The sequence below is a fragment of the Anguilla anguilla genome, chromosome 2 (assembly GCF_013347855.1).
Source record: "Anguilla anguilla isolate fAngAng1 chromosome 2, fAngAng1.pri, whole genome shotgun sequence".
NCBI classification, from domain to species: domain Eukaryota; kingdom Metazoa; phylum Chordata; class Actinopteri; order Anguilliformes; family Anguillidae; genus Anguilla; species Anguilla anguilla.
Window position 1 is genome coordinate 1,698,362 of NC_049202.1, and position 23,162 is coordinate 1,721,523.

Consider the following 23,162-nt stretch of genomic DNA (forward strand, 5'->3'; position numbering starts at 1 on the left):
GCCCCTGCCCCTACACACACACACACGCACACACACAACTCAGAAATGCATGTAACTGCAGTGAATAAAAGCATTAACATACAACCTGTGAATTTTATCACAACTGTCATCAGAGAAGGAAGGGAAAGCTCACACCACAAACTGTTATTAATAAATCTGTCACTATGAAAACCATTCATTCAGCTGAAGCAGGGGACTTGCTATCCATTGAATAATTCCCATGAGAATTTGCTCCCAATCTACCATGGAGGCAGTTTCTATTTGAGCTTGTAAGTAGAACCCTAACAGAGATCATACTGCATAGTCGTGATAATGTAGAATATTAATAACATTTTAAAATATTTAGTGTTGCAGTGGCAGGCGATGAAAAGAGATACAACGGAAACTGTCGAGGATAAAATAGCTTTGGATACAAAATACCAAGTTTGTTAAAATCATACACAAGAGATTTTACATGGTAGGCTTTAAAATAGATTTTAATATTTGCACACAAACATAAATGTTTACACAAAAATAAATATAAAATAATCAAAATTTTAAATCAAGTACAAATTCAATAAAACGACAAAAATCATAATTAAAAGTATTATAAGTTAAAAAGACACAGACTGGACAGTTAAACAGGTGAAAACTCCTTCAAGGGACTTTTGAAGAGCCTTTGTCCTTAAATTTAACCTTTTTTTGTCCTGGATAAATTTAGTACATCACTCAGTACCAACCAGACACTAAAAATGAACAAGCAGACACTGCTGGTCTGAAGTCTACTATGCAGACACAGTAGTATCAGGAGTTTACAATGAACAAATAACACGTTGTAGGATACACATGAATCTGTGAAATTGATTTGATTCTGTTACGTTGAACCTGCCTACAGCCAGAAAAATGCACAGCATCACGCAAATAAAATAAAATAAGCTTCAGTGTCTCTTAAAATTCAACTGAAACAGTGAATTAAACCCATGTGGGTAATCGCTGCCACAATCAGCCAATCAGTCCCCAGGATTTCCAGGCCCTCTTTGACCCTCAAAAGGCACGAACAGATTTGAAAGCACGGCTTCTGAGCCCTCGAAGGAGCCGCTTTCTAAAGTAAGCTGCGGACTTGGTCAGCTGACCTCCACCAAAGGCACGGACGAATCGCCCCCCATCCTCCCGCGCACGCTCATCTTGGCTTGGTAGGGGGCTTCGGAGGAAACTTAGGCCCTCCTGCTGCAGCCTGTTCATAATTAAAATTCAGCGAAGACATTAATTATCAAATCAACGGTGCCCTTCGTATCTACCGACAGAAGCAGAAACTCGCTAGTACCAAAAGATTGTTTAGACTGTCAAAATACCCCACCTCCGCATTTCCGTCCATCATCTCTGCTTTTAAACTACAGTTTAAGTTTCCAGTGCAATATCACAGCACAGAACACCTACTGCTGCAGTACAGTAGTCGGGTCACTCCCCTTTATGAATTTTTAAGGTTATTGCATTAAATCCCAACATTTCAGCTTCATGGGTGCCGAGGCAGAACTTTCAATGTTAAGAATACTCCATAGCATCAAAGCTGACAGCAAGCAGTCAGCGGATTTAAGCAAGCCAAGTGACAACAGGAAACCAATGCAGGATATGGGCTGAATTAGGCAGATTAAAATAGAATAGAAACACATACTTGATGCTGATATCCAGATGGTTTTGGTCCCGCTGGCTTCATAGGAGGTAACGGAGGATGAGGATTAGGCTTCTTCACCTGCAGCCATAAGTACATAATTTAAAGATTAATAAATGAAAAATGATGAAGGGTTTGCCGTTTCTCTGCTCATGCCTGGATGACACATACAGTCCTAATTTGCCTTTGACATGGCAGGGGTGCAGGGACTTACTTCATGGACGTAAAACGGGGGTAAAGGCTTTGTTGGAGGCAATGGTATTCCCTGTGGAAAAACAATATTGTTTATTCACTTTCTACAGTTGGAATAATTCTTCTTTTTTATTTAAGATCAGGGTTGTTGAACCACTTTAAGACAATATTCGGTATATTCAGTGCACACAGACTATACTGACCAGTCAAAAGCATATACTGCACTGTCATCGTATTTACACAATATGCAGCCCAAACAGGTATGCAAATGTGCAGGTTTGTCTTAAACCTTACCTGTGAAGGTACCATTCCCCTGGAGGAAGCAGGAGGTGGAACACTGGGCTTCACAAACTGCAATAAAAGACTCTTTTAACCACCATGAAAGACAGACGGACACACTAAAACAAATTTCCCATAATTACTATCCATGTGGAGGAATACTGCTTAAATACTGTATAAAAAAAAACTATTCTTAATTTTACTGATTGTAGTCATGAATTACCTGTGCAGTGTTTGAATTAAGCACTTTCTTTGGTGGCTGTGAACAGAAATATCAACACATCAGTATGTGGAGTGACATTGTGTCCATCCTCGCCAATTTTGTGTCCTCCCGACCCGTAGTTTAAGAAACAAAGCCTGTGGATATTTCTCTTTCACTATCAAAACGAACTCTAACATCATGGCCGCCTTCTTGTAGCGACGGACGCTCTAAAGCTGGGCAGCTTTTTTGGGAGGTTTTTTTTTGGGCGGGGCCTCTCTCACCTGGGGCGGGGCCCTGCTGGGGGCAACAGTGGTAGAAGCGGGGCAGTGGGTTTGGGCCGCAGAGGACTCCACGAAGGTGGGCCGGCTGATTCGGGGGGGGCCGCAGCGAGGGCTGTTCGTTGCGCTGCCCGACAGGAACAGCGGGTTGGACAGGCCAGCGGGGTGGAGCGCCTCCCTGTGAGCGTTTACGGAACAGCAGGCCACGTCACACAGGTTCACACACACCCTCACAGCGCCCCACAGCAGCCAATGGCAGCCGCACGGAATCATGAGCATAATCAGTCCGGCAGTAGGCGGCAGTGTAGTACAATGGCTAAGGAGTTGGTATTGTAACCTAAAGGTCGCAGGTTCGATTCCCCGGTAGGACACTGCCATTGTACCCTTGAGCAAGGTACCTAACCTGCATTGCTCCAGTTTATATCCAGCTGTATAACTGGATACAATGTAAGTCGCTCTGGATAAAGTCTGCAAAATGCCTGTAAAGTAGTTCCTCAAGATTTGCCTAGATTTCTTACACAATCATTCCAGGCAGCTGCTGTACGTAGCTCTTGTTCAACCTCACATTATAGTTAGTCACATTATGAACGTCAGCTTACTTTTTGCTTGTGCAGATCTTATTGATTTTCCTGTCCTTTCTGTAGCACATGAGGCCCCCGACAACCAGAGTCAGCAGGATGAGAAGAGTCACGGACACCGCCACTCCCACCACCATCGCCTTGTTACCTGTCGATCAGCCAAAAACAAACCACGCCCACTTTCATTGCCAGTGCACCGACAAATATCTGCAGCTCTGTGTCCTTACATCAATTTATTTTAAAACAACCGGACTTCACAGATACCCTGAATCCATGACTTTTACCAGTACAGCTGATCCCCGCTAACTCTGGGGTCACGTTCCTGAACACCCTGTGGCTGTTATAACCGAGGATTATGGGAAATAGGGTTCCACCGCTCCGAGGCCAGAGCTCACACCCCACAAAGCCTAACTGACAGCATATTAAGGGCATTGGCTTAAATATGATCGTCCATGATGTACCTTCACATCTAAAATACAACCTGAGGTAAAGATGGATCATAGGCCCAGACTCAATCTGACTGAATAATCACTTTACAAAATCCAGTTTAAATTTCGAAATTGGAGAAATCAAAATGCTGCAGCAGTTTCATCTGCAGGAGGACAAAGTGCATTACACTGTTACTGAACGCGGGCTTTCGGGCTTTAGAGCGCGGGTACATGCATACATGCATCGTTATGAAGTGCGAGCCTCAGATGCCTACCGTTACCGAGATCACTTTTCACATTGCAGTACGGAGGGTCCCAGCCAGGGTCACAGTGGCACTGCCTCTCGTGGTTGCAGACCTGTCACACAGAGGATATTATGGGCTGTTTACAATCTTATAATAACACAACGTGAACCTCAACATTATCAGTTCAGCTTAATGGAGAAAATCTGGCTGAGACCAGAGCCGTAACACTCACCCCGTGGTTGTTGCATTTGGAGGAGCAGCCGTCTCCACCGTATATTTTAACGTCTTGGCAGGCGTTATCGTAGCACACCTACGAAGACAGGCAGTGTAATCAGCCGCTTCACAACCTGAGCTTGCACACTCATGGTGAAAGCAGAAACGTGTAAGTGCAACTCACCTTCTTATTCTCGCACTTGGTTCCCGTAGGCACCATGCTGACGTCTTCCGTTCCGGTGTTGTCCACGGCTATTTTGCACCCACCCAGGTTAAAATCCACCTTTTCTTTGGTGATGGGAAACGTCTTCCCCCCGATGCAGAACAACTTTCCACATTTTATATTTCTGAAAAACAAGTCGTCGGCATTTTAACTTACGCTATCCACCTCGATTCTGTGATTCTAATAAACAAATGTTTTTTAAAAAGACATCTCACATTGGCAAAAGATGCAAATATCCTTGCAGTATCAAGGCTGATACGGTATTAGATACTATCTAGTCTGGAGGTAATCAGAGCACTAGGTACAATTCAGTCAGGAAAATGGTGGGAATTGTTGGGCTGAATGGCCTGCTCTCATCATTATGATATGTTATGTTATGTTAGGTTATGTTTGTATGTTATGTCGGGTTATATTATGTTATGTCCTGTTATGTCAGGTTATGTTATGTTATGTTATGACAGTGCCAGTCAGGACCCATCAGAACTTACTTCATGGTGCAGCCCACAGTGCCACTTTTGGTCTTTCTGCAGTACGCATGCTTGGTGCCAAAGGTATTCTCATGAAAGCACACGTCCGGTGCAACCTGTGCACCTACAGGATTACAAACCACGTTTACGATTACAACATGAGATCAATCTAGATCAAGAATTTACATATTTATTCATTTTTTTATCACACAGAATATTTCTCTCCCCATTTGCAGCTGAGTCTGAAAGTTTCTGCATGTATTGGTAAGTATTTATGCAATCATGTATTTAGTGCCACTGTCTGCATTGCTGACGCAGTAAGGAAGTTCAGAGTTTGATCTGCCGGTACCTGATCCCCACAGCCGCGTGCAGTGCTGCAGGTGCGTAGGGCACTGGCCGTTGTAGCAGTAGCCCTGGTCGCGGTTGCAGGGCAGGCCGTTGAGCTTGAAGACGTCGCGGGGACACTGGGCGGCCCTCCCGCTGCAATACTCCGCCAGGTCGCACTCGTCAGCGCTCTCCCTGCAAAGGCTGCCCACCTGCTTCAGCTGAAGAGAAGAAAGAAAAAAAAAAAAAGGGAGACTGGAATTAAATGGGGGCGGCAGTGTAGCGTAATGAGTAAGAAGCAGGTCTTGTAACCTAAAGGTCGCAGGTTCAATTCCCTGGTGGGACACTGCTTTTGTACCCTTGAGCAAGGAACTTAACCTGCATTGCTTCAGTGTATATCCAGCTGTATAAATGGACGCAGTGTAAATGCTACTGTATGTATAATGTTGTGGAAGTCGCTCTGGATAAGAGCGTCTGCTAAACGGCTGTAATGTCATGTAACGAGAGGCACTCGTGAGCTGAGGCGGCTCCTCAGGACGTTGCCATGACAGCGCTGAGCCGACCCCGCGAGCCGTTTCCTGCTGTTAAAGAGCAGTTCCTGGTAATCTGACGTGTGGTTTTCTCTTCAGTGCCCCCCCGCCGCCGGTCCCCGGGTCTAATGGCGGCCGGGTGCTGACGCTAGCCGTCTCTCTCTCTCTCTCTCTCTCTCTCTGCTTCTCCAAAACGCGGAGGTCGTGGTAAAGCCTGATTTATACTTCGTCGCACGACTGTTTCGACAAAAATGAGAGTGTCGCACGACGTTTGGCGTTTATACTTTGGCAAAGGGCTGTGGAGAGGGTTCTGTTGACTGTGAAAGTACCTCATTTTTGTCAAGTGACACTTGTCGAAATGGTCGTGTGACGAAGTATAAAACAGGCTTAATTAAGAGATATACGCAGGGAAGCTTGGGAGCCGAAGGAAGCCAATGGGAGCAAATGGGAGGCAAAGGGAGCCAATGGGAGCCAGAGGGAGCCAAAGGAAGCCAATGGGAACCAAAGGGAGCCGAAGGGAGCCAATGAGAGCCAAAGGGAGCCAAAGGGAGCCAATGGGAGCCAAAGGGAGCCAATGGGAGCCAATGGGAGCCAAAGGGAGCCAATGGGAGCCAGAGGGAGCCAAAGGGAGCCAATGGGAGCCAAAGGGAGCCAATGGGAGCCAGAGGGAGCCAATGGGAGCCAGAGGGAGCCGAAGGGAGCCAATGGGAGCCAAAGGGAGCCAATGGGAGCCAAGGGGAGCCGAAGGGAGCCAATGAGAGCCAGAGGGAGCCAGAGGGAGCCAATGAGAGCCAAAGGGAGCCAATGAGAGCCAATGAGAGCCTGTACCTGGCAGTTCTCGCAGCAGTCCCCCTCCGCGCAGCGTGACCCTTCCGTCAGCCGACAGGTGGTGGCGTTGCAGCAGGGGTTCCGGCACTCCTGCCGCAGGGGCGGGGGGGGTGGGGGGGGGGAACGGGGCAAAAACCGCCAGAGATAAAAACAGGACAGTTAGATAAGGGCCAGGAGCAAACGCAGGAAAGAAAACCGCTATCACTACTTGCTAATGCAGAATGTTCTTGCAATGCTACTGGAATGTTTCTTTTGTCAACGTTATAACATTGCCAGTACATGGCAGCAACATTGTGAGAAGGGCTTTGCATTTTCTGGGAATTAAACCAGATCCTGTTTAAGGATTCTTGACAAGCATAGAAGTACCTTAAAACAAGCGACAGTAATATTTTATACTTGATAGACTATTTTTTTGCAGGGTCTAACCTTCTCCCTCCCACAGTCACACTCCTCTCCAGCCTCCAGGAAGGCATTGCCGCAGACGGGACCCCCGAAAATTGTGTCCGTACGCGGGGTGTCCATCAGGCAGCTGGGGTTGCTGTTCTGCAGGAACGTGACCAGGTCCTCCTTACTGCAGCTGCTGAAGGCTTCTGGGTAAACTGAGCTACGGAGAGAGACACAAAACAGAACATTTTCCGACGTGGACGCTTTCGCCGAAAAAACCACCCCGTCCCTACGCAACAAATTATTTACTCTTTCTGGATTGCAGCCTTTTGTTTTTCATCAATTATCACTGTCAAACACATGAGAAGCATTAAATACCCGCTAGCTGATATAATAGGGGGCTAGGGGCGTTGGGGGTTTGGGAGCATGGGACGGTTGTAAGTGGTTTTCGGTGCGTTTGTGGTGGAACTGAGCCCCGTACCCAATGGTGCTTTTCATGACGCAGTTGTTGCTGGACGCAGGGCCGCACGCACACAACGCTTCGTCATGTGACATGCCCAGGTTGTGGCCCATCTCGTGCGCGATGGTGGATGCCACGGCAAACGGGCTAATCGCGTGGTCCTGGGAAGAACGAGGACGTCAGTCAACTCTCAGTTCCCTCTCGCACACGGGAGGCACACCGCGTATTGCACACAGGTAGATCACACGAGGAGGAGCACGTCGATCATCATGAGACATAATATACCGTGTTTCACAGTGGAAAAGTATATAATGTATAATGCAACATAAAAATTGTGAAGTATAAATAAACAGTATGATGTACCTGATTCACTGCACCAGACATACCGGTGCACATAGCAGATGTGGGGGCCAAGCCGACGGTATCACCATCAAAATCAATACCACTGGAGAATAAAAAATCCATATTAACATGACTCTCATACCATAGAAAATCTTGCTCAAGTTCATTAAGGTCCCCTAGTTCTTAAACTGTTACATTCCATTGTTTCTAACCACAAAGCTAATTTTGACGTTGTATGACACCACTTATTTTATTAAAAACACAGCAATGAGGAACCAATAATAAATGACACCTGACCTTTTTTTTTTTTTACCAAATTAAAGTTTTAACAGACATTAAGAATGTGGAATCTGTAGCACAGGTAAAACACCACCCCAGAAATAAAACTGCTCAAGGTCATCTCCCACACTTTCTGAGTGACAAAGCCGTGTGCCTTCAGTACCACATGACATCACTGCCCCCTCTGCACTTTACAAAATGAAACCTGTGGCTTCAAGCCATGAGCCGACGGAACTAAAATGGCCACGTTCAGGAGGGAAAAGTCTTTTACCGTGCCGATGCCTAACATTTCCACGCCGCTACCAGTCCCAAACGAACAGGCGAAGCGCACGCGTGAAACACGTGTTCTCACTCACGTGATCAGCTGTGCGTTGTCATGCCGACTCTTCTTCAGAAGCGTGTGCTGGCGCCACTGCAGAAAGTTGGTCAGGGTCTGGTCCGAGTCGGTGCTGACGGTGATCTGATCCTTGTAGGACCAGATCTCCAGCCCAATCAGCATCACGCGGATGTTCAGCGGCCGATACAGCTGATCAGTCAGAGGAAAATCAATCAATCAATCAATCAATCAATCAATCAATCAATCATGAGAAATCACCAGTTTCTCGCAGGAACAATCATTTGCAAGAAACTATATGTATTTCAAAGTGGACAAACACACAGACTTAAACCAACATAGGACAAAGCTAATGGATCGCACACAAGGCCTTACCTTGTCCACATGGTTTGCGACTTCCAGTGCTCTGGCAGTTATTTTCTCCTTGTCTCTGCCAAAGGTTTTATACTGAAATAAAATAAAGTAAATATTTTTACTTTAAGGTAAGGTCTTTAGCAACATCCGTGCAAACACACTATTCAATAAAACAACAGGACCCAATCATTGATACACACCTCTGTATTGTCGATGACCAAAAAAAGCTCAACAAATCTTTTCTTTCCATCAAACAGAAGTTTGCTCGTCTGAAAAAGAGAGAATTGGTTTTGAAACAATCACGTTTTTGCTTACAACAAATGCAGAGTGTTTGCATATAAGGCACTATGCTTCAGAGAAGAGAGGAATAAGACTATTAGAAGCACAATTCCCCTGAGAAACGCCCACAATGAAAGTAGGATCTAAGACCACTAAGATCTAAAACTTATACGGACTAAAAACGTGAAACAGATACTTTTAGAACACAAACATTAACATCCTGTAAAACAGGACCATGTTGTCCCACCGTTAGGAAGCCATTAAAGGACAGAGGGGAAGAGGATGAGGAAGAGTACGCACGGCTCCGTTGGGCTTGTACACGCCATTAAAGGACAGAGAGGAAGAGGATGAGGAAGAGTACGCACCGCTCCGTTGGGCTTGTACACGCCGGAGACCCTGGGCTCGTGGTCGTAGAAGCTCTCGTTGGAGTTCCCGCAGGTGCTCCGTTTGCTCCTCAGGTGTTCCCGCCGGTACACCGCGTGCTCCCCGTCCGCGGAGGCGCCCAGGGGCTCGATCAGGTACACCTGCTGCTCGGCCCTCATGAAGCCCCTGCGTTCCACAGGAAACAGGAAGGTCAACCAGGGGGAACTGCTTCCTGCGGCATCCAGGGGCGGGAAATCCAGGTTCACAAAGTAAAAGTCCTCCCCAGTGTTTCGTTCCAGTCGCCTGGATGTGCTAATTAGCCCAGTTCCTCAGCTAGGAGGTAGAACTAATTAAAGAAATAATTTGGTCGAGTTCATGGGTGGAAGTAACACATGGGTGGACGTTCAGTTTTTGACCCCTGGACTTTCCACCTCTGATGGCATTTATAGACTAAAGACCCAACTCAGACTGCATCCCTCCCTACATTCTTCAAAGACAAGAACAAATATTAAATATTTTAAAAAGTCTAAATTACATATAAACTTCTAGCCAAATCCTTAGAATCACTGAACAGTTTGCAGCTCAGATGTACTTTTCATGACATCACTTTATATTCTTACAACAGACGATTTCCTAAAATCGCTTTCTGCTGAAAGCAAGAATGTAGCAATGAGCTGATTGGTCAAGCTGGACGTTACATCACTTCGTGAAGTAGAAAATTCAGCAGTCGAAAATACATCTCACAAAAATAGAAAATGATGCCGAGAAAAATACACCAACTAGTAAATGACGTACATGTATGAAAAAAGGCCTGTGGCAATTAATCTTTCACATGAAATTGTGATGAGTGACTCATTTCTCTTTGGTTAAAAAGCTGCATATCCGTGCAACTACAGAACATGCAGCAAACGTATAACATAGCTATAGCCACAGAATACATACCTTATTCCAGAGCAGATCCCAACACTGACTGACGAATCTTCAATGTCTTGAATGTGGCCATGATAATAGCAGTGATCCTATGTCAGAAAGAATATTACTCATCTGGGAAAATCTATTTTTTTTGCACCTGCTCTAAAAGCTCTCATTGAGTGAGTACGGACTCAGGCTCTCAATTTCACAAAATCGTAACAGACAAACATTCACAATTCAGACAGAACACAGGGAGCCCTGGACAGTACTCTGAATTAGCAGCTGCAATTAACATCCAATGTGTACATCAATATCTAGATTTTAAATCATACTCGCCTTCATATTTTCCTTAAGATGCTAAGCAGAGGAATAGCAATGATATATATATATATAATGTAAGGTTTAGACACTACTTTAGCTCCTATGTCTGCAGTTTATTGTAAAAAAAGACAAGACAGTATTTCTTTATCAGGTGTATGATAAAAATGCTGTCTGAGCGTTAGGGTTCAATATGGTTTAATTTAAAAGTGCTCACGTTTATGTACTTGGGAAGTGTAAATGAACCATACAGGGATGGTTTGCCTGCGTTATAATCTTTCATAGATCCAGCCTTCCTGTCTTCCTAAGACGGTGGTCTTAATGTGATATTTTACTGTAACCACGGGCAACCATGTTCTTACTGTATAATTTGGCGATGTGGTCACTTCAGTTCCATCTTCCAAATAGAACGTCTCAGTGTAGTTTTTTCCAATGAGAATCCTTAACAAAATTAATTTACAAAAACATCAGGCAAGAAAGAGGCTTTAGCTGAAAACTGGCTTTCAGTGATACTTGTTGACCGAAGTAAGAGAGGCTCACCAAATTTCATGAACTCACAACAACTCACAAACACAGGTTGTGAATACTTCTCACGTATTTCTCCAAGTGATTTATTTTGAAGATACATATTACATTGAATGATGTACAGTAATGCAAAACTGTGCATATGCGAGCTTAATAAAAACATACTTTAACAGACTTTTACTCATTTTTGTTTTCTATGAAAAACATACCTGTTTTTCTCCAGGTGGATTTTGTGTTCATTTCCCTCGATAGTCAAGGCATATTGAAGCTCTTCAGGATATGCCTATAGTACATTATTACATTAGTATAATACACTGTCTTCAGCTTATTATGAATCTGCTAATAATACTTCCATTTACTACCTGCCCTCAAGCAAGAACTTCACCTGAACTACTGCAGTATATGGTCCATGGTAAGGATGGACATCATGAAAAATGTAAGGTACTGCATTGACGTCACTTTGGGTAATGGTGTCAGTAAACAAAATAATAATACTGTCCCTTTCTAGACTTTAATTACACTCCTACCTGAATGTAGGAATGAACAATAGTTTTTGTTATTATTCATAAAAAACCAAAAGGTAAAGTAGATGTGATTCACAACAGACTAGCCAAAAATGGCCACGAAAGGGCCCAATCCATTAAAGAAAAAAATCCACACGGATATTTTCAATCACCCAGAGAAGGAAATAAATGAATGCTATGAGAAGCTATTGCACAGAAACAAATATCACTCTTTTCTGAAAGAAAGAGTGCCCAAAATTTCTAGTTTCACAATAGTGTATATACCAATAGAAGTGGATGTGCAGCTTGTGTGGAGACAGCCAAAATACAATTTTGCAACATCAAACAAGCATCAAACAATTTGTAAATACAATATATTTAAACTATCAAAGACTATTTTAAATGTAATTTACATGAACTTTAACAAGACAACCAAGAAGTGCCAGCGTGCTTCCATATGGTTTATCGAAGGAACTCGCGCACCTGTTCCGACGAAAGGCTCCGTCTCGCTCGGCCTAATCTCTTAGGCTTGATCACTTCATAGTCCGTTACATGAGGTAGTTCTCGTGCACTTCTGACAAACGATCCTGGAATAAAATATAACAGGTGCTGTAATTTTCATTTAGCAGTGATTGCTTGTGGAAATGTGGAGCGAACGAGATGTATTTCAGAACTGTCTTAAATTAGCCTAAGTAGTTTATATGAAAGAGTTATAGGTTTAAGACTAGATTCCCAAATTGCTTCAATAAAATATCCGTATAAATTAACAACATAGGAAGCGCTGTTTGTAATTTTCCTTGAATAAGGATCTCTACTGTGTAAATAATGTGTCCAAATGTCCGTCTAATCTATGAGCAGTAAGGCAAAGTAATGGGAAATCGAATTACATTTAATCGTATGCGAAGAAAAGGCAAGGTTTCAGTACAATCAAAAGCGTGTGCACCTGTTGCGTAAAAAATAAAACAAATAATAACTGAGTAGGCTATTGCAGCAGGTTTTCTAAAAACGGTTCCCATTCATGGTATGGGCACAATTTCTGTATTCTGCTTAAGGCTGATAGCAAACCAAAATGTAAGTGTCACTATAATAATAATAATAATAATAATAATAATAATAATAATAATTATTATTATCAATTCTGTTCCATTGTTACGGATCTTACCCCACGAATAAATGCACAGGAGGAATGAAGTCCATGAAATACAGTGCATGGCCCCGACGAAGTAAAAGTATGTCCGAGAACTGCAAAATGCGACACGCATCCGTCTATAAAAATAAGTTTCAAGCTTGACGTGAGCGCCGCCTCAATATCCTGTGCAATATCCTGATCATCAGTTTAGTCGCTTTACGTCCTTGACCAACGTCAATTCACATGTTCCAGGAAAACCTACGCTGTATATTCATTGCAAAAAAAAAAAAAAATTATTTAAGCGTGGTTTACTCAGGTTACACATTTCTGGAACTCCGTGATACATTGCAGTGCTTGAACTGATGACGAGTAAACTTACACACAGCATTGGTAGAATAGTCACTCAATAGTTGAAAAAGCATTGCAGTATATTACCGTTATTCATATGTAAGGGGCTGCTCACACACTTTGTAGAAGCGTTCTCGTATTCCACCTGTAGAATTCCATATGCTGGTAGAATTCCAGATCTCTGCCACAGGTTCTTGCGCATACAGGCCACACTGACCACAGGTGGTGGCCCAACACCCTTTCAAGTAACTCTGCCCAGGTGTTTCCATGTTTTGTTCACTGTTAGAACACACTTAACCAAGCAAGGAGAGGGTCTAGGGACCAGCCTATAAATGGTCACAAGAAAAAAAGAAAAAGCTTATAAAACCCAATCTTGTATGGTCAGCCATTGTCATTTTGGTTGGTTGCATGTCAGACCAAACTTCCTTGCACAGGTCACTGCCCAGCAGGTAGGACAGTAGCTTATTAATGCTCACTACTGCCCACTCTGGCCAGATCAAGAATAACACCCATATGGTACAGTCCATATGTTGCATTACGTAACAATGCATTTAGGCACATCACAAAAACTCACATCTCAAAAGGGTTTTATTATACAGTCAAATCGATTAATAAAATGTGATGTCACAACAATGGCTATGCACATCGTAAGGTCACGTTAAAGTACATCTGATAGCTCAACACTCGTTTCGTTTTGCATCAGTAACAACCGCCACAAACCACAGTGCTCATTGTTTAGACAACTCTAGTTGTTTTCAGTCATTTCTATGGTACACAGTGCTGAAGCGATTGGGTGTGACATAACGGAGGAACATCATGTGACCGCGCATATTCGCGTTTCAAAGGGATCAGAGTTCAATGTGAATTCAGCATGCTGTCTTACTATATATATCGAACAGGCCCCTTTAGCCTTTTTTTTAGAGGGGGTATACAGTGAGTAACAAATGTACCCTCCCCCCCAAGATGTACACGAAGGTGAGATAAATAATTATATTTGTCCGAAACGTGTCCTTTAGGAAGGACGACGCACAAACGTTGCTACGCTGCTGCTTTCTGACTCCTCTCTATGGCCATCTTTTCCAGACGCTCTGTGTAGAAGCCGTTGAAATCCAGCCTGCAGGGGAGGAAACACAAAAGTACTGTTTTGTGTTGGCCAGTTTTGGGCATTAAAAAAAAAATGTTGTTTTGAAGTACATTTTGCACAACCTGTTCCTGTGGGGAAATTAAATGGGTGCAAGAACGGAAATCTCCACGAGACGTCACAACTGATATTCAAACTAGCGTCCCTGTCCTGCAGCTGGACGTGAGTGACGTCTTTCCTGCAAAACTCTTCCCTATTTTAAAACACACTTGAAATTATTTACACTTTTAATAAAACACTACAACCGCTCCCAAACCTAGACCTTAAGACCAGAATGGGTTTAAGGCAACTGCCTTCAACACAGAACAACTGAACTCTGCTGAAGGACGGATTGACCAGGATCTGCAGCACTGGGAGAGAGCCTGGCATTAGGCTAACTGCACTAATCTCAGCCTGAGCGTGTCGCGTTATAACCCCTCCCCGGGGAAACACGGGCGGCCCTTGCCTGTAGATGATGTTGATCATGCTGTGCTCGCAGTCGTTGGTGCTGTACATGCTCAGCTTGTCCAGCAGGTCCAGCAGAAGGCTGCTGAAGTTGCTGTCGAACTTGCCGATGGTCGCCTCGAGCCCGGAGTCCGACTGGAGGGCGTCGGCGTGCTCCGCCACGAACTGCGGGCCAAGACCGCGGCAAACAAAAAACAAAAAAACAAAAACACCGGTCAGTAAAGGGGGGCCCGGGGGCCTCCGGGCGTCGCCTTCCTGCTGGGGGAGAGGAGGCACGTCGTGTTTCTGAGGGAGGGGGTGGAGGGCAGGGGCCTGTCATGTTTCTGAGGGAGGGGGTGGAGGGCAGGGGCCCGTCGTGTTTCTGGGGGAGGGGGTGGAGGGCAGGGGCCCGTCGTGTTTCTGGGGGAGGGGGTGGAGGGCAGGGGCCCGTGGTGTTTCTGAGGGAGGGGGTGGGGGGCAGGGGCCCGTGGTGTTTCTGAGGGAGGGGGTGGAGGGCAGGGGCCCGTGGTGTTTCTGAGGGAGGGGGTGGAGGGCAGGGGCCCGTGGTGTTTCTGAGGGAGGGGGTGGAGGGCAGGGGCCCGTGGTGTTTCTGAGGGAGGGGGTGGGGGGCAGGGGCCCGTGGTGTTTCTGAGGGAGGGGGTGGGGGGCAGGGGCCCGTGGTGTTTCTGAGGGAGGGGGTGGAGGGCAGGGGCCCGTCGTGTTTCTGAGGGAGGGGGTGGAGGGCAGGGGCCCGTCGTGTTTCTGGGGGAGGGGGTGGAGGGCAGGGGCCCGTCGTGTTTCTGGGGGTGTGGGGGGGCTGGGTAGGGGTGCGCGTCGTGTTTCAGGGGCAGAAGGGGGGGAGGGGGGCGTCACCTTGGAGGTGAGCCGTTTCTGGGGGAGGAGGGGGGTGTGGGGGGGGCGTGTCACCTTGGAGGTGAGCCGTTTCTTCTCCGCCTCCTCGGCGCGCTCGTCCTGTGTGGGCGGGCCCTCCATGGTCCCGTGCTCCAGAGAGAGGCGCTTCATCTCGCCGTCCGTCTTCATGCTCTGCGTGAACCGCTGGAACACGAGCGAGGAAACTATATTTAACCAGGTAACAGACTCACAATACACCCGCTATTCATAAGCACTTATTCACTGTGTGAACCACGAGAGAAGAAACATAATTTCATGCAAACTCCACGCAGAGAAGGATCTGGCCAGCCGGGATTCAAACCCGGAACCTCCTTCGTGCAAGGCAGCAGTGCTAACCACTGACTCGGAGTGTGGCCTCACGACTGATATGTCAGCCAGTTAAAAACCTTCCAGTCACGCACAGGTAAAGCAGGCCGTGTCACAGGGGCGTTGTTCTACGTTCTCCCGCTGACCTGCATGCAGTTGGTGAACATGACGCACACGGACATGAGCTTGGAGAAGATCTTGAGCAGCTCCGGGTTGGTCAGCATGCAGTCCTTCAGACAGTTATCCAGGAAGCTGGTGTGGTGGCACAGCACGTCATCGATGTTCGACGCCTGGGAGAACGCAGACGTTTTAACTCTGCGGTAAGTTCTCTACTTCGCAGTCACGATGTCATCAAACGGTCTGCGCAAACATCTCTAAAGTCATCTTAACTAGCAGAATGAATACACAATGTAATAAACTAACATTACATAATAAATTCTATATTAGAAACAATGTTTTGGTCAATTACAGGGACACTCTCCATTATAAGACTTATCAGGGAAAGATCGGTTAGCTTGGCTCCAATAGCAAAGGCGCCACTGCATAATATTGGGAAACAGAATGTTTGAGGACAGTGATAAAAACACAAGAAACTGCGCAGTAGGTCTGGCACACTCACAGATTTCAGGTTGTTCTCCATGACGTGCCAGGTGGGCTCCATCACCTCGAACATCATGTAGTACTGGATGTTCTGCACGAAGTTGAGCATGCGCTGCCTCAGAGCGAACGCCGCGGCGAACCTGCACAGCACCGTCACAATGATCATTTAACAAGAACGCGCGAACCCACGCAAACACGGGAGAACATGCAACCTCCACGCAGAGAGGATCTGGGACTCGAACCCGCAACCTCAACCACCCGCTAACACTGCCACCGTGCCGTGGCTGAGACGTAAAGCAGCTGGTCGTGTGAGAGAACCGATCCCTGCTCTCATTCCCCCACACACACACACACACACACTCACACACACACGCACACACACACACACACCCTCACACTTAAACTCACACTTAAACTCACACACACACTCACCACTTGGCAGTGTGCAGGGAGTGCTGCTTCACTGATTTGTTGCTGATCCACACGTTGCAGAGCAGCCTCTCCACGTGCTTGCAGTAAAACATGTGCCTGAACAGCATCTGGTACCTGGTCAACGCCTTCCTGTGATTGGAGGGAAAAAAAACAAAAAACAGAGGCGATGTTCAAGCACACAACTAACACGCTATTACAATTTGGTAAATGGTAAATGGACTGCATTTATATAGCGCTTTTATCCAAAGCGCTTTACAATTGATGCCTCTCATTCGCCAGAGCAGTTAGCGGTTGGGGGTTAGGTGTCTTGCTCAAGGACACTTCGACACGCCCAGGGCGGGGTTTGAACCGGCAACCCTCCGACTGCCAGACAATCGGTCTTACCTCCTGAGCTATGTCGCCCAATTTCTTAACCAATTGCCCCTCTGGGGACAAATAAAGTTCTACTTGACTTAACTTGAATTTCTTAACATACACATTTATACAGCTGGATATTTCCTAGGACAATTCAGCGTAAGTGCAAGGGCTACAACGGCAGTCATCCATCCGGTAACCTGGGTACAAACAGCACAGAGCGCGAGCGCCGCACGCACGCGCGTGGGGTAAAGCGGAGCGCAGGAGAGGAGAGAATAATAAATAAGAGAGTTCTCCGCGCCTGTTGATGATGAGAGACAGGGGCCATTTGACGATGTAGTCGAAGGAGAAGGCCTCCAGGCCGCTCAGAGAAACGTCGGCGGGGTCGGCGTTGATGATGGCCTTCTCCTGCTTGGTCTCTATGGCCAGGACCCGCAACAGCTGGGTGATGACGTCATACTGCATCAGGTCAATCTGAGAGAGAGAGAGAGAGAGAGAGAGAGAGAGAACCATTACAGCCTCAAACCACATCCCTCGTACTAAATATATACATTAAAAAAATTTTTTTTTAATTGTGTCATGGGAAGAAGCAAGGCCAAAACCACACGCTTGCACGCATGCATGCACACAGACACACCTTTAAGTCATTTTTGAAGGGGTCTGTATTGGCAGGGCTTATCCGCATGCACACACACACGCACGCACGCACGCACACACACACACACACACACATGCATGCACGCACGCGCGCACACACACACACAGACATACACGCGCACACACACACGCACACACACACACACACCTTTAAGTCGTCTTTAAAGGGGTCTGTATTGGCTGTGCTCATCCGGAGGGCCAGCTCCAGCAGAGCCTCCAGTCGGGGGGAAATGATGTCATCCACCGGCTTCTTCAGCTCCTCCTCCGTGAGGTCCATGAAATGGACGAAGAAGTCTCCCTTGTCCATTAGGAAGTAGTGTTTAATCGACCTGCAAGGACAAAACAAGACACCCCATTTGGTATTGTGGGCAATTCACAGTTCATAAGCAGCAGATGATAACAGTACACAAGGTTCATAGCAGTTTGATCCATACCTGGTCTTACGACAAGCAATTCAGTAGATGGGAGTGGAAGACACCAATAAACTAGTCATCTAGTATTAGAACAGTCATCTAATACCTGCCATCTAATAACACACAAATCCACATTTCTACCTAAGCCTAAAAACGCTCAACTCTTCCATGGACTAGAAGCACCACTTCCGACAACGTCTAGTATTACTAATTTCTCACGCCTGTATAAGAACACGACCCCCATACAACACCAATGCAGCCATTCTGGGGGGGGGGGGGGGGGGGGGGGGTGGATGGATGAGGCTAAAGGGTTCACCTCAGCCGCGTCACCAGCTCTTTCTCCTCCATCAGGAAGTCGAGGAGCACCTTGCTGGCGTAGTTGTAGGCCTTCTCGATCTGCTCCACGTACGCCCTCTCCTTCAGCGTGTACAGGACCTCTTTGGCGTCGGGGCACGTGACGTCGCGACCGCACTCCCTGACCACGTTCAGGTATTTACCTGGAGGGAGACGGACTGACGCTTAAAAAGCTGCTGAAGTGAAGGCGGTTACCCAAGTGAAGGCAGAAATTTCAGTATACAGATTTTTATAAAAACAATATTTTCGATGTCAGTTTTCTCATTGGCAATTTACTGTGATATGCTTGTGATACTCTGGCTGATGTGTAAGTAAAGAGTATGGATTATGTTGAAAAGGTATGATTATAATTAAAATATTAAACGTATTAAATTTTTTACATGCTGTGATGATGCCACCATGGGCTGAATGGCTCGTTCTCATCATTACTTAATCTTACACTCCTATATAAAACATTAAGAGCTGTCCATCCTACCGGTGCTCAGGATCTTGTCGGCCATTTTCTGCAGGAAGGACGGGATTCTGTGCTGCACGATGGTGTAGCGCTGGTCCCAGTACTTGTCGTTGTAGTCCTCCTGAATCTTCTCCTTCTGAAGCTCGTGCTCCTCCACCATGAACTCACTGCCAGGGCAGAGTCAAACGAAACCACGTCGTCAGCAAGCATGACACAATACCTGAGCTCTCTCCTAATAAGCAAATAAAATAAAATAAAATAAAATAAAAACGTGGAACTGACACCATTAAAAAACACCTCTTATGATCCTTTACACACCTTCATGAGTAAGCCTGTGCACTCAGAGTGCACTCATAACTCTCATACGCCACCTAGAGGCCGCAGACACTCACGCACCCAGAGCGCATGCTGGACTGTAAAACGCTACCTGTATGGGTCTTTGATGATGCCCCTGTATACCCACTTCTCCAGAATCTCGAAGTAGGGGACGCTGGCCGCTTTGGTGAGGTACAGGCACAGCTCCTGGGCCTGACCGTCTCCCGTGTAGTTGAAGGTTCGATCGTGGAGGAGACTTAACGTGGACCCTCCCATGCAGTCGCCCTTTTCGACGGAGATAGCTGAAGAAACGGCAGTAAAACAACACTGATAAAAGAAGGTGCTATCGGCGCTTCTTCCAGGAAAATACAATTACAAGTAAATGCTCTTCTAAGGGGAAAATATTTATTAAATCAAGAGAAAATTTCCCCTGACCACCCTCAAACCCACAGGGGTGTCTGAACCCACACTTAAATGCAGTGAGCTTACCGATGGAGACCAGGATCTCCATGGTTTTCAGTGGGTTCTTACCGATGGAGACCAGGATCTCCACGGTTCTCAGTGGGTTCTTACCGATGGAGACCAGGATCTCCATGGTTCTCAGTGGGTTCTTACCGATGGAGACCAGGATCTCCACGGTTTTCAGTGGGTTCTTACCGATGGACGCCAGGATCTCCATGGTTCTCATGGTGGGCTGGATGTAGAACCAGAGCTTCTGCAGTGAGAGCGTGCCCTGCCTCTGGAGCTGCTCCAGCTGGGTGATCAGGATCATGTACTCCTTCATCAACGTCCTCATCGCTGCGGTCAGGGCGTGGTTCACCTGACCGTACTCAAAGGACGACTTCTCCTCTATAAACCTGTGGTCAAATACACAAGTCAGGTTAATACGCACCGCTAGCAACATCAGTCAGTGAGTGGTTGCCATAGCACCTACGCGGTAAAAATACTCAGAGCCGTTTCCAAACAATGGGGCTAATGTTTTGAGAGGTCTGCTTCATTTTACAATTCTGAAAATGAGGCTTCAAACCCTCGTTTATTTTGAGTGTAAATTAGCAGCTCTATGAAGTGTGCTTTGTTACAGTTGGAATGTAAACCAACAGGACGGTAGATCTCCATGAACAGGGTTGGGCAGCCCTGCTCTTGCTGTTGAATGAGGTGTGCTGTGTTAGGGTGGGAGTGTAAACCTGCAGGACTGTAGATCTCCCAGTGCAGGGTTGGGCAGCCCTGGTTGACCCGACAGTGTCTTACCGGGCGATTGTGGAGTAGCTGGCTGCGACCGGCAGTATCCTCTGCACCAGCTCCTTCACCGAAATGTCCAGCGTCGGGTCGACCACGAAGGAGCGGCTCTGTCTGCCCAGGACGGGCTGGGCCGTGATGTCCCTGCCGTCCACACCGATCAGCACGTACAGCAGGTCCTCCAGCAACGCCTGCTCCTGCGCAGCCAACGGCAGGGTGCCTGACAACACGCACGGGCGTCAGCGACCAATGACAAAGCGCCGTTCTGTTTCCCCCCTTCTGTCACCTCACCGGCCAATCGGAAACACGCGCTGACCACGTCCTATTCTACCGGTTTCCAGGTTACGTTTTTAAAGATCTGTCACCTCGTGGGCAGGCAGGGCAGGAGCACTCACCGACGGGCACGGCCGGCTCTGCCATCGGGGAACCGCTGACGACGAAATCTCCGATGAGGGCGGGGCGCTCGTACACCCAGTTGGGGTAGACGGGATTGGGCTGCGTGGGGTTCTTCTTGTTGTGCCGGTCCCTCAGCATCTTCCGCGTGGCTTCGGCTGACTGCAGGAAACGCGGAAGACCAAGCTTCAGCAGATTCGCTCGACTCGACAAACACGCAGACAACCTACGCTTCACTACGTCACATCACAGGCATTTAGCAGAGGCTCTTATCCAGAGCGACTTACACAACTTTATCTTCACACAGCATTCACACTGTATCCATTTATACAGCTGGATATATGACTGAAGCAATGCAGGTTCAGTACCTTGCTCAAGGGTACATCAGCTGTGACCTGGGAATCGAACCTGTGACCTCTAGACCAGCACCTTACCCACTATGTGTAGTATGTATTAGGTTTCATTTAGATCCATTCCTAAGACTGAATCAAGAACCACAAACTTTATGAAAAAATTTAGTGCCAGAGGAGAGGTGGCAAGAACAACAAGTGAAACGTGTTTTCATCCGGACGGGGGAGTACCTGCTGCACGTTGGAGCTGGCTGTGACGTTGCCCAGTTTCTTCCGAAGCTCTTCCAGCTCCTGCATGGACATCTTGGTGGTGGTGGGAGGGATGCTGAAGCTGGTGGTGCTGCTGGAGGTGGCGTTAGCCGACAATTCCGACCTTTCCTTGGCATTCTGCTGCAGACACTGGAGCGTCTGGGGGAAAAAAGATCACAGCGAAACACAAGTAAACACAGGGCACAGGAAGATTACCTCAGTCACATATACGACAAACAATTAAGAGTCTCTGCGCATGCATATACATACACATTCATCTTCAAACAGCAATGTGCATTAAAAAACGGTTTTCTCTGTATTAGTTCTTTTTTTTTTTTTAATCACCTCTTTATCCTCTGTGAATTTTGACAGGAGATAGACGAGCGGGTCGAGGTTGCGCACATTCTTTGATTTTAATTCGTCGTATTTCCTCAGGAAGTCCTCGGGTGTTTTAGAGTACTCCGCGATTTTTACCTGTTAGCAAGTGAATTGTGGAAAGTGTATTTCAGTTCTCAGCAAAAAGAGGGAGAGAGAAAGCCAAACGTCACAGTTTTGCAAATATGTCAGCAAAATAATCATTGTACCAAAGAAAACGTTATTATCGTGAGCACCCAAAAACATAAAACATTACACTTGATATGCTGTTTTTAAATGAACGGTTTTAATTTACCTTGGCACTGTGCGCAGACACAGTCGTGGTGACGTAAGGAGTTCTGTTCTTTTGCAGCAAATCAATATACACTTCAGCTCCATCGCCTCCGCGAACATGAAGCAAACTGAGCAGTTCATTTACGTCGTGATGTATCCGAAACTCACTCATGTTTGCGTTCTCTCCACTGTGGCAATAAGAACGACATTATTATTATATATTTTTTTTAATTCATAATAATAATAATAATAATAATAATCAAAGAATTCCGTCCAGTAAAGAAGGCCCGGTGTAAAGCTGATTCGTTCTAATAATTCGTACTAGAAAGCTAGTATGGTTTAGGGCTTAGCAAAATAACATTAGTCAGCTGTACGACTTGACAGTCAGGGAAATGACAGATACTGTGGTACTGGCAAACAACATCAATGATAGTTAGCTAGCTGACCACAGCGTTCATAAACCACGTTACAGCAAAATAACTAGCTAATGCAGCTCGTCGGCTACACAGTAACATTTCAAATGACAAGACTTGGAAAGCAAAAATTGTTTTAGCTCGCTAAGTAACTTAGTTAGCGAGTTACCTAGGTACGTTAGCAAATTAAATTCTGTCGATAGCATGGATAGCAAATTTGCGCATTGTAGCTTGCTAGGTGGCAAATAATTGAACCAACTCTACGTAAATAATTTAGTAAATTGATGGACGGTGATGTTAGTAATGTATTAGGACTAGCAACAGCACATATTATCAACCTGCTTCCATAAGGCAAGGACTGCACACATCTTACCTCCCGCCCGCCCCGTTTCCAGCGCGAACACTAAACAAAACGTTACAGTCCCTAAAAGCTAAATGTCCGTACGGAAACGCGGCGCAAATAATAACGGTTCCCAGTTTTGAGGACTTTGCCCGGATTTTCACATACACAAGAGCCCGAAAAATAACGCCATGGAAGTATACTATT

The 23,162-nt window shown here is 46.3% G+C and overlaps 2 protein-coding genes across 4 annotated transcripts; both read right to left on the bottom strand.

Moving 5' to 3' along the window:
• Window positions 1–676: 676 nt before the first annotated feature.
• Window positions 677–12,771, bottom strand: LOC118220777 (disintegrin and metalloproteinase domain-containing protein 8-like). The gene is made up of 25 exons (XM_035404982.1): window positions 12,651–12,771; window positions 11,972–12,075; window positions 11,195–11,268; window positions 10,823–10,901; window positions 10,173–10,249; window positions 9,233–9,416; window positions 8,789–8,857; window positions 8,610–8,681; window positions 8,257–8,426; window positions 7,643–7,724; window positions 7,301–7,440; window positions 6,862–7,039; window positions 6,436–6,525; window positions 5,103–5,298; window positions 4,775–4,877; window positions 4,248–4,410; window positions 4,083–4,160; window positions 3,881–3,962; window positions 3,199–3,325; window positions 2,603–2,777; window positions 2,343–2,378; window positions 2,135–2,191; window positions 1,863–1,913; window positions 1,652–1,729; window positions 677–1,213 (listed from the first exon to the last, which is right to left on the bottom strand). The coding sequence occupies exons 1-25, from the start codon at window positions 12,748–12,750 to the stop codon at window positions 1,160–1,162; spliced, it is 2,619 nt and encodes an 872-aa protein (XP_035260873.1). The 5' UTR covers window positions 12,751–12,771; the 3' UTR covers window positions 677–1,159.
• A 764-nt stretch (window positions 12,772–13,535) lies between these two features.
• tubgcp2 (tubulin, gamma complex associated protein 2) lies at window positions 13,536–23,072 on the bottom strand. Of its 3 annotated transcripts, none has more exons than XM_035404980.1 (18): window positions 22,989–23,072; window positions 22,225–22,390; window positions 21,900–22,028; window positions 21,537–21,713; window positions 20,958–21,117; window positions 20,575–20,782; window positions 19,984–20,183; window positions 19,439–19,628; window positions 19,033–19,178; window positions 18,520–18,700; window positions 17,939–18,119; window positions 17,435–17,607; window positions 16,780–16,908; window positions 16,367–16,487; window positions 15,894–16,037; window positions 15,457–15,585; window positions 14,552–14,715; window positions 13,536–14,079 (listed from the first exon to the last, which is right to left on the bottom strand). In XM_035404980.1, the coding sequence occupies exons 2-18, from the start codon at window positions 22,372–22,374 to the stop codon at window positions 14,004–14,006; spliced, it is 2,658 nt and encodes an 885-aa protein (XP_035260871.1). In that variant the 5' UTR covers window positions 22,375–22,390; window positions 22,989–23,072; the 3' UTR covers window positions 13,536–14,003. The 3 variants fall into 3 exon arrangements, with proteins under 3 accessions (XP_035260871.1, XP_035260869.1, XP_035260870.1); XM_035404978.1 differs by having other exon boundaries at window positions 15,403–15,585; XM_035404979.1 differs by lacking the exon at window positions 22,989–23,072 and adding an exon at window positions 22,954–22,976 and having other exon boundaries at window positions 15,403–15,585.
• Between the last annotated feature and the right edge of the window lie 90 nt (window positions 23,073–23,162).